General features: G+C 40.8%; 4 protein-coding genes across 7 annotated transcripts in view; 2 read left to right on the top strand and 2 right to left on the bottom strand.

The window, feature by feature from the left end:
- Window positions 1-204: 204 nt before the first annotated feature.
- mrpl44 (mitochondrial ribosomal protein L44) lies at window positions 205-2,939 on the bottom strand. The gene is made up of 4 exons (XM_054602999.1): window positions 2,723-2,939; window positions 1,444-1,912; window positions 1,125-1,303; window positions 205-879 (listed from the first exon to the last, which is right to left on the bottom strand). Exons 1-4 carry the CDS (start codon window positions 2,896-2,898, stop codon window positions 705-707), a joined length of 999 nt encoding a protein of 332 aa, XP_054458974.1. The 5' UTR covers window positions 2,899-2,939; the 3' UTR covers window positions 205-704.
- A 224-nt stretch (window positions 2,940-3,163) lies between these two features.
- dnaaf1 (dynein axonemal assembly factor 1) lies at window positions 3,164-5,204 on the top strand. Its single transcript, XM_054605171.1, has 2 exons — window positions 3,164-4,103; window positions 4,201-5,204. Exons 1-2 carry the CDS (start codon window positions 3,164-3,166, stop codon window positions 5,202-5,204), a joined length of 1,944 nt encoding a protein of 647 aa, XP_054461146.1.
- A 304-nt stretch (window positions 5,205-5,508) lies between these two features.
- mffa (mitochondrial fission factor a) lies at window positions 5,509-11,622 on the bottom strand. Of its 4 annotated transcripts, none has more exons than XM_054624541.1 (8): window positions 11,546-11,622; window positions 10,315-10,532; window positions 9,795-9,964; window positions 9,584-9,675; window positions 8,460-8,624; window positions 6,784-6,840; window positions 6,481-6,565; window positions 5,509-6,381 (listed from the first exon to the last, which is right to left on the bottom strand). In XM_054624541.1, the coding sequence occupies exons 2-8, from the start codon at window positions 10,526-10,528 to the stop codon at window positions 6,250-6,252; spliced, it is 915 nt and encodes a 304-aa protein (XP_054480516.1). In that variant the 5' UTR covers window positions 10,529-10,532; window positions 11,546-11,622; the 3' UTR covers window positions 5,509-6,249. The 4 variants fall into 4 exon arrangements, with proteins under 4 accessions (XP_054480516.1, XP_054480437.1, XP_054480598.1 ...); XM_054624462.1 differs by having other exon boundaries at window positions 11,422-11,618; XM_054624623.1 differs by lacking the exon at window positions 8,460-8,624 and having other exon boundaries at window positions 11,422-11,618.
- A 1,384-nt stretch (window positions 11,623-13,006) lies between these two features.
- megf6 (multiple EGF like domains 6) overlaps window positions 13,007-13,494 on the top strand; it is a 53,144-nt gene continuing 52,656 nt past the window's right edge. Inside the window, exon 1 of the mRNA XM_054619220.1 lies at window positions 13,007-13,083. Coding sequence (XP_054475195.1) covers window positions 13,007-13,083 — 77 coding nt within the window. The remainder of the gene's footprint in view (window positions 13,084-13,494) is intronic.

Below are 13,494 nucleotides of genomic sequence, written 5' to 3'. Positions count from 1 at the left end.
AAACATTTAAACAGAAGAATCTTCAAACCCTTAAGCAATAATCTACAGATGAAACATAAGTAATGTACCACGTTGGAAAAAAATTGAAATAACAAGTTTATATCCACAAATATTCACCTCCCATAAGAGCATACACAACAATATGGAAGTAAATACCCTTGTTCCCAAAAATGTGCATAAACAAAGCCATGTACCGTGTACACATAAGTATTACTTTTTATTACAGATGAACAACATCATTTGACAGAATACCAAGTTAACCAAATGGCAATTATACAACCAGATGTCAGGGTCCTTTTGTGCCATGGACTGCTGAATCTATAGGCTATTAGTCAAGGTAAGCTATGGGACCGGTGGACTTCACCCTTGAATGTTATCAAATTAATTAAAAAAAACACTTAGATTTCTGTCTGATACAGTGAAAACCTGGATCTTACATGATCCTACAATGAGGTTTATTTTGATCTCTTTTGTCTGGGGGAACTGATTTTTATACACACACCAGAAACAGTCCTGATAAGTGCACAGTTAGACTAATATCTAATAAGGTAGATGGTGACCGCATTTACCATAACTTTCAGTCAGTAATCCAAAAAGATGTTTAGCTCAAATCATCTCTTAAGTAGATTCATGCTACTTTCCTGTCCAACTGGTCCCTGACCCCTTAAATTATTTTCTCCTGCTGTATAAGGGTTGATACTTCATTAATTGCTGCTGACTGATTGAATTAATGGCGTCTGATGCTGCTGCAGTGGAGAGAAGTCAAGGGGTCTGTGGTTCTCGGTGTAGCCGAAGAGTCTCCGGAGGGCCGCACGAGCTGCCTCCTCCTCAGCTGCTACAAGTGTCTCTCCTGGACCCTGAGCCAGAAGCTTCTTGTCGCTGGTTTAACGCAAACACAAAAAGAAAAAGATAGTCATATTATACACAAAACACTTTAACCATCAGGTCTAAAATGAATAATCTGCATCCCACTTAAACCTCAAAAGTGTAACTTTTAATATAACTTGATTTTTAGAACATGTCAGCTCTAACTGCAATCTTTTTTATTTATTTTACAGTAAATCTTCAATTAATGTATTTTGAGCAACTCATTTGGGTAACAGCATCAACAACAGCACACATACCTGTACAAGCCAACAAAGTATAGTGGCAGGACGGTACTGGCTCCAGCAGATCTGATGAGGCGAGGCTCTGGCAGAGGCATGTTCCTCTTAGTGAGCTCCTCCACCAATAGTCCCATGGGGTTCACAACTGTCCACATATCAAACAGGTCCAGCCCGATCAGCTGAGTGCCCACGAAATCCTTTGGAGAAGGGGAGAAGAAAAAATATGATACTGCTGTACACAACAATAGAGCCAACTCAAGAGTCTGAAGGTGGACACATTATAATCACTTTAAACAAAATATTGAGTACCCTTTATACTCTGCAGCAAGTCTCTTACCCTGAGGAACAATCCAGTTCGCTCTGCTCCACTGCTCTCCTGTAGAGCCCCAATTACTGCCATGAATGTAGAATGAAGCACATCATCAGGAACGGGACAGTCTGCACTCATGGTTAGGTCTTCAATGCCGAGATTTCTCGCTACATGGGTCACAACTGCTGGACTGGTGAGGTGGCCTACGACACTCTCCACCCCCTCACTCGGCAGGCTGGGGAAGCTCGCCCTGCACCAGTCGGTCATGAAGCTTTTAGTGAAACTGTCTCCCTTTATACTGAGCTGAATATTATCTTTCAGAACAAGAGCGGTGGTCTCAGAGTCCACGCCTAGCCCCTGCCTCCTCTTTAGCTCCGCCTGCAGGTAACAGGGATTGACGAAGGCCGTTTTCAGCACCTCCAGGGAGAAGTTCTCGTGGAGGCGGCTGCTGAAAGCCTGAACCTCAGCATGGTTATCCCAGTGAGGCTGTTGAGAGCTGAAAGAGAGTCAAACGTAAAGTTTACTTTGAGTCCTGACTTCCTCAACAGAAAGATTCCAAAAGAAGTTCTACCCTGAGCCTAAGAAGTACTACCCTGAGCCTTCCCCATAACACTTATTGTATTTGTATTAGTTTATTGCACTTATTGTTTTCATAGTAATTTGCTTCTGCACTATACTTTTGCTCTGGTTTATGCTTTTAGATGCTTGTTTAAGAAAGGAGATGCACTTATGACTTCTGGTGACTAGTAGTTCTCTTGAATACCTATGTTGAATACACTTATTGTAAGTCGCTTTGGATAAAAGCGTCTGCTAAATGACTGTAATGTAATGTAATCTAATGTCTTGCAAAAAAGTGATTATTTCTTCTGGTGAGTGCTGTTTGGGTTATCCAAATAAACCCTATTTATGTATTAGAGCTGAAAGACATTATTACTTACTGATCAGCAGAATGTACAGGTGTTATACTATCAGGAGAAAAAACAGGCTTTGTGGATTACAGTCCAAACTTAAATGATGATAAAATGAGAGGCACATATCGAGGTTATAGAGGCTTTTCCTCCAGCTGTGCAAAGGAACCACGACTGATAATAGATCCACCACTGGGTTCACTTTAAAAAAAACTGTGGAAGATTGTAACAAGTCTGCACTGCCAATGTGTGCAGTGTAATGATGCTATCCTTTATATCCACCCTATACAACTGGCTCAGATGAACACACACGCTGACCAACACAACAATCACATTAATGGCCTTGAGATGCTCTCTATTGGGACGCTTGTGTTAGCATTGCTAGCAGTTAGCCTCACCGTGGCTTCGGTGGTGGAGGTCCTTCCAGCTGTAACTTCTTCTGCATGAGGTATGTGTATGCTTTCATCCATCGCTTCTTCTCTCTGACCTGCGTTAGTGATACATTTCTGCAAACACGCTGACAGTGTATTCCCAGTGTTAGCACGCCACGATTTAGTATATATCCCGACGCCATGTTGACCACTGACAGCGGAGTGCAACCGCGTAAACTGTCCGACTCCGACGCGGAACAAAAATAAACAACGACATCCGGCCAGGCAGACGGTTCCGCCCATGGAGCGTTACTATGGAAACAAACATAAACGATTACTGGCGTTAAATAACAGAGCGAGTAAAATTCACGGGACTAGCTACACATCTTACAAATTGCTTGAAAACACATAGAAAATACGTATTTATTATTTTTTTTATTTCTCCTGCCTGTCAATTTGACTGAAAAGATGGAAGATAAAGTGGTGATAGAGGCCCAAGAGGATTGTGGAGATGCCCAAATAACTTCCTCCATCAAAGATACACAGGAGGCCAAGATAAAAGATGGAGATCAAGAAAATAACGACGAAAAACTGCAAAGCCCACTCCAAGAGAGAAAGGAACAACAGTCAGGGCCACGAATGACCAAGAAGTTCCTGAAAGAGCATTGTAAGAAGAACAACCTTTACTCAACACCTTACCTGAATGACACACTGTACCTGCATTTCAAAGGTCTGTCTGCCATTGAGAACCTGGAGGAGTACACGGGACTCAAGTGTCTCTGGCTGGAAAGCAATGGGCTTCAACGCATTGCAAATCTGGACGCCCAGACTGATCTGCGCTGCCTGTTCATTCAGCAGAACCTCATTTACAAGCTGGAAAACCTCGAACCTCTGAAAAAGCTCTGCACCCTGAACATCTCCAACAACTACATACGCATCATTGAGAGCATCTCCTGCCTCCCTGACCTGAGCACCCTGCAGATTGCCCATAACAAGCTGGAGTCTGTGGGAGATGTAGAGCACCTGAGTCAGTGTTTGGCAATCAGTGTGCTGGACATGTCTCACAATCTGTTAAATGACCCGGAGATCCTCCCGGTACTTGAAGCCATGCCAGAACTGCGCGTGCTTGACCTAACGGGAAATGAGGTGGTGAAAAAAATCCAAAACTACAGGAAGACCATGATTGTGCGTCTCAAGCAGCTCACCTTCCTGGACGATCGCCCCGTGTTCCCAAAAGACAGGGCATGTGCAGAGGCCTGGGCAGCGGGGGGGCTGGACGGGGAGCGTAAAGAGAGGGAGCAATGGGAGACTCGAGAGAGGAGGAAAATTCAGGACAGCTTGGATGCCTTAGCAGAGATTCGGAAGACAGCGCAGGAGAAACGACGCCTTAAAGAGCTACTGGAGACAGGTAAAGAATTTTGAACTTTTACTACCCTAGTGCACGTACACAGCGTCAATGTTGATTTTTCTTTAAAAACAGTAGCCTATAATCTGTTTTATTTCAGGGGCGACTGAGGCTTCCACCACTCCAGAGACTCCATGTGAGGAAAATGACACCCAGAGTGTGTCTTCACCAAAAGGGGAGATGATCCAAGTCTTTGCGAAGGACTGCCTGGATGCCCATGAAGAGTTCTTGCACAGCCAATCAACACAGGGGCCAAATGAACATCAGTCAAACAATGAAAATCTAGAAGCAGAGCAGCCAGGTCATGGTTTCCAGGGGGATCAGTTAGAGAAAGATGACCAGGAGAAATCACAGGTAAAGCCGCCTGTGACAGAAGAGAAAGAGGTTGTGAATCCAGAGCAGTCGGCACAAGAACAAGAAAGTATTGCGGAAAAGATGCTCGAGACAGAAGAAGAAGAAGAAGAAGAAGAAGAAGAAGAAGAAGAAGAAGAAGAAGAAGAAGAAGAAGAAGAAGAAGAAGAAGAAGAAGAAGAACAAAACCAGTCACAAGAAATCCAGTTTATTAGAGATGAAGCGGAGGGAGAGAAGGCAGACATGAGCGAGCCTTTGGAAAAGAAACAGCCTCCTATGCCCAGGTCAGGTTCTCCAGAAGCAGACGAGGTCGGACCAGCACATGGTCCCGGACTACTGGTTACAGAGCTAGAAGATGCAGACCAGCTGGAAACCATTCAGCTTCCACCACCTCGCCCACTGCGTATTGATGACCTGCCTGATCTGGAGGATGTGGACACAGACGACTTCACAGCCATGTTCTCTTCTCAGCACTTTTACAAACCCACAATAGAGGTCCTATCAGGAGGCAGTGATGAGGAGAATGAAATTGTGTATCAGAGTGAGGGCATCCCAGCCGTTGGTTCAGATACAAATTCATTGTTTTTAATGAGCGGCTGCAACAAATCAACTGGGGTCTGTAGCAATTCTTCACCGTTGGTGTATCCAGAAGATGGGGATACCCTTGAGCCACACATTTTTGGACCAGTGGGAAAGTTCAAACCAAAGCAAACGCCTTCTCCGCCCCGCTGCCTGATTGAGGAGCTTGAATGATGCTTTCAAGGTTTAGAGCATTTTTGACCAACTCAAGTGCTGAACTATAGTCTCACAGGACACATGAAATATGTCCAAATGTTAGCAGGCAATAGACCGGCTGTGTGAGACCTTCAAAAGCCCAATCAAGGCACAGTTATACTTTTAAAAATGAATATTTAGCCGTTATTGTTTAGTGAAATGTTATTCATTGTCTAGCAAGTTTCTGTTTAAGAATTTCAAAGCCATTTTGTTTATATGGTTGTTAATTGTACCCCTGTGTGAAAAAAGAATAAATCTTGAATGAGCTGTTGTTTTCTTTTATATTTTAATTTAGTGGCAACAATAGCTTTATATCATATTCGGAAAACACAGATGTAAATGACTAAATTTGAATTATTTGAAATCAATTGCATACTAGCTACACAGTGCATCTAAAGAAAAAAAAAAAGACAACATAGTTCAGCAGAAATTATGATTTCAAAAAATATAACCTGTGTAAATAAAAACAGTAAACAATGTCAGCCAAATGCGGGACCTTGTCATTCTTCAGGTAATTCTTAGGTTTTCACCTCGAAAAAAGAAATCCAGGACAACACGTCGTATGTATGGTTTAGTAAATTGTATTCCCAGTTCAAGTCACATATTACTCTTTCCCCAATAAATATTCAACATGTTACATCTCCACGCTGCATTTTTTTCCCATTTTGGTAAACTATTCTTTACTTTATCTCTGGATGACTTCTATCCAAAACTCTGAGTGACACGGACAAATATTTACAGCAAGTCATGCTTAGCGTTAAGCAAGGTGGTTTGTAATAAAAACAAAAAAATGAGAAATGTGAAACAGGATGAAATAAGAGTACAAAAATAAAACTGTACATGTATTAAATAAACCAAATCAAAATATAAGCCCCGTGAGCGAACCGGCCTTGTACACATGTACACACATGTACACAAGGTCTTCCTCACACGGGGACTGAGTGCAGCGGTTAGCTAACATTTGACACAGAATAAGGGATAGTACGTTCTTCATTCACGTCGATGGCAGAAATACAGGCCGGCTTTAACGCCGCAACCACACCCAGGTGTTGACGAGCCAGAAGGCTACAGTCACCGAGTACAGGATCATCTCTCGCTTTGTTCGCTCTTTGTTCTCCTCCTCCAAATGTTGCAGCCTCCGGTTCAATTTGATGAGCTATAAATAAATAAATAAATGTTTTTTTCAGTGACAGAGATTCCACAAGTAGCTCTTGTGCCACAAAAATGAAGATAGTGTATTTGTTAAAAAACGAACCTGACGGCGAAGCGTTGTCGCATCAACCACAGTCATGTCATCAGACCCAGCATCCAGTGATGTTTCATATGTTGATAATGCAAGCCTGGAAAGGAGAACAGTCAGTTTGAGAATGAATTCAACCACAACATAGTGTATCATTTACGTAAAGCGTTTAAGAACAACTGCAACCTAATTTGAATAGATTTTTTCTAACAAGGCTTAATCTTGTTTCATGACCCCGGAAATGAGAATGAAAGTTAGGGAAAGGATGAGGAAAAGGACAAAGGATCAGAATGAAGGTAAAGTGCCAGGTGAAGTTACCTGGAGTCATGCAGGGGGTTGGAGCTTGTGGCCGACCCCCCTCGCAGGGATGGTTTGCTATAGAGGTGGGGAAAGACAGGGTGGGGAGAAGGGAAAATAAGAGAGAGATAGAGCAACATACAATGATGGCATGCATGCACACAGCATCCATGTCCTTTGCAAAACTACACTTTCCTTTAGTTGTCTTAGAAACCAACCGGCTAATACGTCTAAGCCTTTCATCTAGGTGTCCTTATATTCATTTTCATTTCTTATCCTTCAAAAATAAGGTCACAATATTTCTAATGATTTGGTTTTTCAGAAACTTTTCCCCTTGCAGACATGAGGCTATGAATGTGAAGGAAAGTTTTGTATATCAAACTAAAAATGGGCAGACTGTATGAATACACACTGGCAACATTTGAAGCCATTCTCTCTGCTTTCACATGATTCCTTCCCAAGGAAGGGCAAACAGTCAAAAGTTCAAACTGTTGAAAAACCTTGAATAAGGTGTAAGATGGAATTTGTAGAATAGAATTTTAAGATTATTTTTGCCCCTTCATAAAACCATCACAATGGATTCCTCTGCTCTGCGGTTTGTTAACAGTTTTTTCCTGATACAGCAAACTCATTTCCTAAAGAGGCTATTTAACTTTCTTCCCAAATCAAATCTAAATTTAAAATGGTTGACAGGGCCTAGTACAACTTCAACAAGTGGTTCAACCCGGACCACCACTTCAACTTGAAGGTACTTTCAATTCAGTTCTAAAGTCTTTACATTTTGATTAATACGTGCTGTATTAATATGGTTACTGAATGTTACAAATAAGCAGTTAGAAATAGTCATGTAATGCTTGAATCTACCATACAACACTTCCGACCTTCCAACATAACTAAGGGCCAAAACAACATTCATGAAACAACACTCCTTCCCCTATTAAACAGGAAAAATAGAGATTTAGAAGTAGAAGTAGATTTAATGACACGTTGAGGAAGTCAAAACAACTGATGCAGTCAGTATAGAGTGCTGCAGGGATGACTTATTTTTGTAGGCCAACCCTGGAGTTAGCATTGCACTGGCTCCCTTGACAAAATGCCAATGGAATTGTTCCAGTGGATTTTGGATTATTACAGAAAATAAGATCTGAGGCAAAGAAATGTTTTTGATATTTACAAGTTTTGTTCTTCAAGATGATCTTCTCAAATGAACACCACTTATATGATTTTAAAGCGTAAATGCAATTGCCAGAAGTAAAAAAGCTAACATTAGGCTATAAACAAACTACACCACGGGCCCATGACTTCACGTCAACACCACTAAACTAAAAGGTGGACTAGGACTAGTGTACGGTGTGATAATGTGTAGTAGTCTCATTTAGCTACTTGTTAGCAACCGCCTTTTTGGAAGACACGTAAAAGCTTCAAAATTCACGAGAGGGGTATTAACCGAAATATTTTATGTAGAAGAACAAAACGTTAAAATCTCTCGCTTGTGTCTACCACAGACCTTAGGCATCTAACCAAAACCTCATCCAAAAAACCCAATATACTTTAAGACGATGGAACCAGTGCAAAAATGCTAACTCATTCCCGGGTTATAGGACTCATTCCTGCAGCACTCTCCTGCCCTCTCGGACCAATATCTAGTAAGCCAATTTTTTTTAAAGGCAAAAATGACCGGATGATTGAGAGGTCACCTGCGAGGGTTCTCGTCCAAGACCTCCAGGACCTGCTGGTAGGCCCGACGTGTAGTGGACTGGAGGAAAGATAGAACACCGCTAGCGCTGTACAGGTTGTGATCTTCTTCAGTCACGGTGAGAGAGGGGCATGGGTGGACAGTGGCTGGGGGGGACGGGGTCGCACTGCTCAATGCCCACCAGTAAGGGCAGCCAATTCAGTGGACGAGGGAAGAACATGACAACAGAGGAAAGAAAGGAAAGAGGAAGGAGGAAGGAGAGGGAGAGAAATAAGGAAAAGAAACTGTCCTCATCTTTACTGACTTTGTAAAAAATTGCAACTGAGTGAAAGTAAGTAAAAGTAATGTTCCAATAATAGCATTTAACCTGCCAACAACTCCCACAGTGAGACACGGTGCTTTACTAACATATAACACACCCAACAAAAAACAAACAGAGAGGGGACTAAAGGGACTGGCAAAATAATGATTCCATTCTTGATCAGATCACTCAAGACCACCATCTTGTTCTTGTGGTGACCTTATCAATAGTACCAGGATGTCACGATTTTTTTGCTGCATAAATAGAGAAATTGTTAATATGTGCACATCTCAAAACTTTTTTTTTTTTACAGCTACAGTACGGACGGTAAAATGTACAGCCTGCATCACAATTTTGAATGGTATTTTATTGTGATATCTTTTCGGTTTCCTACATTGTTGTTGAAAGGCGAGTGTGGTCTTTAAGTAGGTTTATAAACTCCATCCATCCATTATCTGTAACCGCTTATCCTATTCAGCCGATTCCAGCTGACGTTGTGCAAAAGCAGGGTACACCCTCACAGGGCACATAATTAATACAGTAAGTACTAATCAAAAACTCATTAGTATTTAAATGTTTAAAATATTGGTGTTAATGGATTAGTTTCAGTGACATAAATAGCTGCATTCGGTATTGACACTGAGGGCTACAAAGTTCTTGCAGAAAACGGCTTACAACAGCAGTGACAACAGACAACCAGCTACCTCACAAAGACAAAGGGACAGAAAAAAATAGAACCAAAAGAAAGATGCAAGTGCATGCATATAGATGATAAGATGGGGCTGGTGCTAATCTAATGATGGCATATCCAGATCAATACTCACGCAGAATCATTGCGCATCAGCTGACTGTTATGACGGGCAGCTGCGTTCTCACTGGCTGAACGTTCCCGCCGTACTCGTGCTTGGGGGCGCACCTATGAAAAATAATGACGACTGATTTATTCAGGTTATGGTTTAGTGTAGGAAAACTGTATAAGTCATAAGTGGATTTTACGCAGCCTTGTAAAAGACTATTTATTGCCTTATCGCTTACCACTTCCTCACTGTCTGGAGCAGCCTGCTGCTCCTCTTCCAGGAAGTCCAGGGGACGATCACTGAGGGTGAGGACTCTGGGTGGAGTCTTCAGTGATAGGGTTTCTAGTGGTGTTGACTGGATTAGGTCCAGGTCCCTGGGTCTGGGGAACTGGGGGTCACTACTGTCTCCTGAAAAAGGAAGGTGTGAATTAAAGATTGATGCATTTTCTACTTTACTTGATTCAAACAATCTATTGAAATTTGAATGCTGAGGTTGAAAAATGACTTCCTTCTTCATATGTGTTGTGTCTAAAGAATTTTAGTTTCATTTTCAATCTTAAATATTTGACATAACAAAGTCCTGAGCCTCTGATAGGAGGGCCGCTAGTATCTGTCAACAGCCATATCATAGCCACCTAATAACTTTATTTTTCATTACAGTCATCTGACAAGCACCAATGGTGCACAGAGTTTAAAGGTAATAAAATAATTTATAAAACACAGCCCTACATTGACAAAATGCGTAACAGCATACTAACCTGCAATAACAATTCTCTCTGGGACTTGCATTACGACACTGTGGGGGACCTCCTGAGATCCAAAGTTAGGGTCTTCGCGGGATTGAGGAGCCACTTTGAGCATCTCAGGGATGCGCATCCTCTGGCTGATCCCCTCGGTGTAGTCCAGCTCATACTGGATGCGGTTCATCTCAGCCATCTCTGCCGTGGGGGAAGGGAATGCTGCCCCGTTCATATCGCTGTGAGGAAGGATTTGTTCAGCGACACAGAGCGAATTGTTAGCAACAAAAAAAAAAGGTCACAAAGGGTAGAGAACATGCCAACATGAGAGATACATGTGTTGTTATTTGTTCAGTCCTGTTTAACTGGTCATGCAGCACAGCTGCTGCTGCACCCCTATTCAACTACAGTTACTACACACATATCACACATCTATTAAAGGATCTCCTCTGAAAATAGTTGTGCAGCTGATGAGCTGTAGGCAAGAGTACAAGATAGAAATGTTCTCGTGACACTATCATATGATAACTTGGTGGCCTTGTGACGTTGCACACGGACACATCGCAAGTCTAAATGAACCAATATTATCATTCTTGACTGTATTTAAATAAAAGCTTCTTCAGCTGCTGCACCCATTCGACTCTAATGTGTAATACACAGCGCTGTGCCATCAGTGTCTGATTTATTAAACTGTCAACACTCAAGATTGCATTGAATTCAGTTTATGAACTTTAGACTTATATTTTATTGAATATTTATTAAATAACTATTTTCAAAAGATTTTTGAATGGATGCTAATTTTAAATATATATTTTTTAAATCTCACGTACCCCCTGGAGTGCCTTCACGTACCCCCATTTGAGAACCACTGCATTAGAGGACACCATTATATAGTTCCTTTAACATGAATGCTAACACAATGCTAATATCAACAACGGGGCATACTACTGTCTACTAATGGAGCTGATACAGTAGTGATTTGATTAGGCAACATTAGTCATTATTAGTAATCAGTAAACTGCTATTGTCTATCTCTAATATCTAAGTATCTGCTAAGTTACGTGGAGGCTAACATTAGACAACACATTAGCGCCATTTCAAGCTAGCGGGCAGGTTACGGGTTCTTACCGTGTTGTTTGTTTCTACGGATAAACTACCTCCCAAAGAACAACTTAGCAATATGTTCCCGATTTTAAAACAATTAAATACGTCTTAATATAATCAAATTCGTACAGTTAAATGCAAACATTACACGTTATGTAGCTGTCATGCATTTCCAGTGTTGATAAGAGAGACAGAGAGGCACGTCCTCTCTACTTCCGGTACCTGTCCTCAAATCAGGAAGTACTAAATTCTCAAGAGGAAGTGACGTCACCTCACCCATGCGCTTTGGTCCGAGTTGATTTGTTGTTCGGCTCGATGTGCAATTAGTAGGGGCGACTGTTTTGCAATTTTATCTCAACAATACGCAATTCTCAACAGTTATTTTAATAACTTTTATTTATTATTAAGAGTTATTTTAATAGCTATTAATGTACTGTATATACAGTACCAGTCAAAAGTTTGGACACCTTCTCATTCAACTACTTTGAAGAATCTAAAATATAAAACATATTCTGGTTTGTTGAGCATTTGTTTGTTTACCACATAATTCCATATGTGTTCCTTCATAGTTTGGATGTCTTCAATATTAATCTACAATGTGAAAAAAAATAAAGAAAAATAAATAAAGAAAAACCATTGAATGAGAAGGTGTGTCAAAACTTTTGACTGGTACTGCATTTAAATGTTTCACTGGCCTCATTTTTTTATATTAAGAGTATGTTACTTATACAATACATTTATTTTTGGTTCTTCCAGTACTTCACTTTCCCTAAGTGGTAGCCTATCAATAAATTAAGTCTTAGTCTCATCGAATATTTAATGTAGAATGCATATCATAAATTAATTATGCATGTTGACTTTTTATTGACTTATAGGCTATATTTATTCATTATAACACATTCCAATCCTGTCCTCGGATCTCTTTTGTCATGCCTATTGAAATGCATATCACTCAAAAGTTAGATTTGATTACTGGGACGCCCATCCCACTGTGTCGGAGGCTGTATCTGCCAACATAGCAGTCAATTGTCTGACATGGGAGGGTCATCTATTGCCTTTGCACTTTATATGCCACACACCCATGCTCTTCTTTCATTGCTCTACCCACTCAATTTTTGTTTTTTTTAAGCTCACTTAAAAAAAATGTTTTTAAGTAAAAAGCTTGCTTGGACTTGTCACATTACTTGAGCCAGTTTTTCACAATGCTCAACTCACATAATTTGTAAATACGACATATTTAGATGCTTTGGAGGCAACTTTCACATTATGAACTTATTATAGGGATAATATAAAAGCATGTCTGTGTGTGTTGCACAGGTCAATGTCGCCGGGTTTTTTTTTGGAGGTGGCCCCTCAGTGACTGTGGGTGGTGCGTTAACTCGGAGCCATTCAAAGGCTGCGATTGACATGAGACAAGCCGTCCCTCTGCTTCACCAGTGAACGGGAAACCACGTCTGGATCTTAGTGAATATCAAAGAAACCAAAAAAAAACCACCTTGAGTCATGTCTTAAGGCGGACCTGAATACATGTCATGATGCTCTTCATTTGATGGACACAGAGGCTGCGCCGATTGAGTTCTTCTCTCCGTGTCTGTGACTGGCTGAAACTATGTTCCCAGATATTTTGTGTGTGCTATTATTCAGCACTATGCACCTCGCATCATCTTTGGAGCTGCAACCTGGCATGTAAGTGACGCTTTTTGATTTAGATCATTTCCAGTTTTTAATATGATTTGCACTTGCACACTGTTTTTTTTATTGAATGGACAGGTGAGTGAGAGTTTTACGCATAAATGCTTGAAAATATGACGTAAACAAGGCATCATGGCCTAATTTCTTCTTCTTATTATTATTATTATTATTATTTTTGAATACAGTTATAGATATTGTGCAAGTTTTACAATAATTGAACTTGTTTGTTGTTCTGTTACTTTAAAGTTTATTCTACTCAACTCCCACTAGGCGTCGCTCTTTCAGGTCCCCTCTAAGGATGGATATGTGTCTGTTGTAACATGCTTCTGCAAAATAACTTCAAATGGGTTATGATTTTTTTTAAATATAGTGCTCTACCAGAGGTTTTCCATTTTAAATAGACTG

This window comes from Anoplopoma fimbria, chromosome 1 (genome assembly GCF_027596085.1).
Source record: "Anoplopoma fimbria isolate UVic2021 breed Golden Eagle Sablefish chromosome 1, Afim_UVic_2022, whole genome shotgun sequence".
Taxonomy (NCBI): domain Eukaryota; kingdom Metazoa; phylum Chordata; class Actinopteri; order Perciformes; family Anoplopomatidae; genus Anoplopoma; species Anoplopoma fimbria.
The sequence above is the reverse complement of the archived record's forward strand: the minus strand, read 5'-3'. Positions and strand labels throughout refer to the sequence as shown.

Excerpts from the sequence above, each read along its gene's own strand:
- mrpl44 (XM_054602999.1), bottom strand. The coding sequence starts at position 2,898 with ATGGCGTCGGGATATATACTAAATCGTGGCGTGCTAACACTGGGAATA. Across the intron at positions 1,913-2,722 it reads CCTCCACCACCGAAGCCACG|CTCTCAACAGCCTCACTGGG; the intron begins GTGAGGCTAACT and ends ACTCTCTTTCAG. Across the intron at positions 880-1,124 it reads TACTTTGTTGGCTTGTACAG|CGACAAGAAGCTTCTGGCTC; the intron begins GTATGTGTGCTG and ends GCGTTAAACCAG.
- dnaaf1 (XM_054605171.1), top strand. The coding sequence starts at position 3,164 with ATGGAAGATAAAGTGGTGATAGAGGCCCAAGAGGATTGTGGAGATGCC. Across the intron at positions 4,104-4,200 it reads TAAAGAGCTACTGGAGACAG|GGGCGACTGAGGCTTCCACC; the intron begins GTAAAGAATTTT and ends GTTTTATTTCAG.
- mffa (XM_054624541.1), bottom strand. The coding sequence starts at position 10,528 with ATGAACGGGGCAGCATTCCCTTCCCCCACGGCAGAGATGGCTGAGATG. Across the intron at positions 9,676-9,794 it reads CTCCAGACAGTGAGGAAGTG|GTGCGCCCCCAAGCACGAGT; the intron begins GTAAGCGATAAG and ends TATTTTTCATAG. Across the intron at positions 6,841-8,459 it reads TTGGACGAGAACCCTCGCAG|CAAACCATCCCTGCGAGGGG; the intron begins GTGACCTCTCAA and ends CCACCTCTATAG.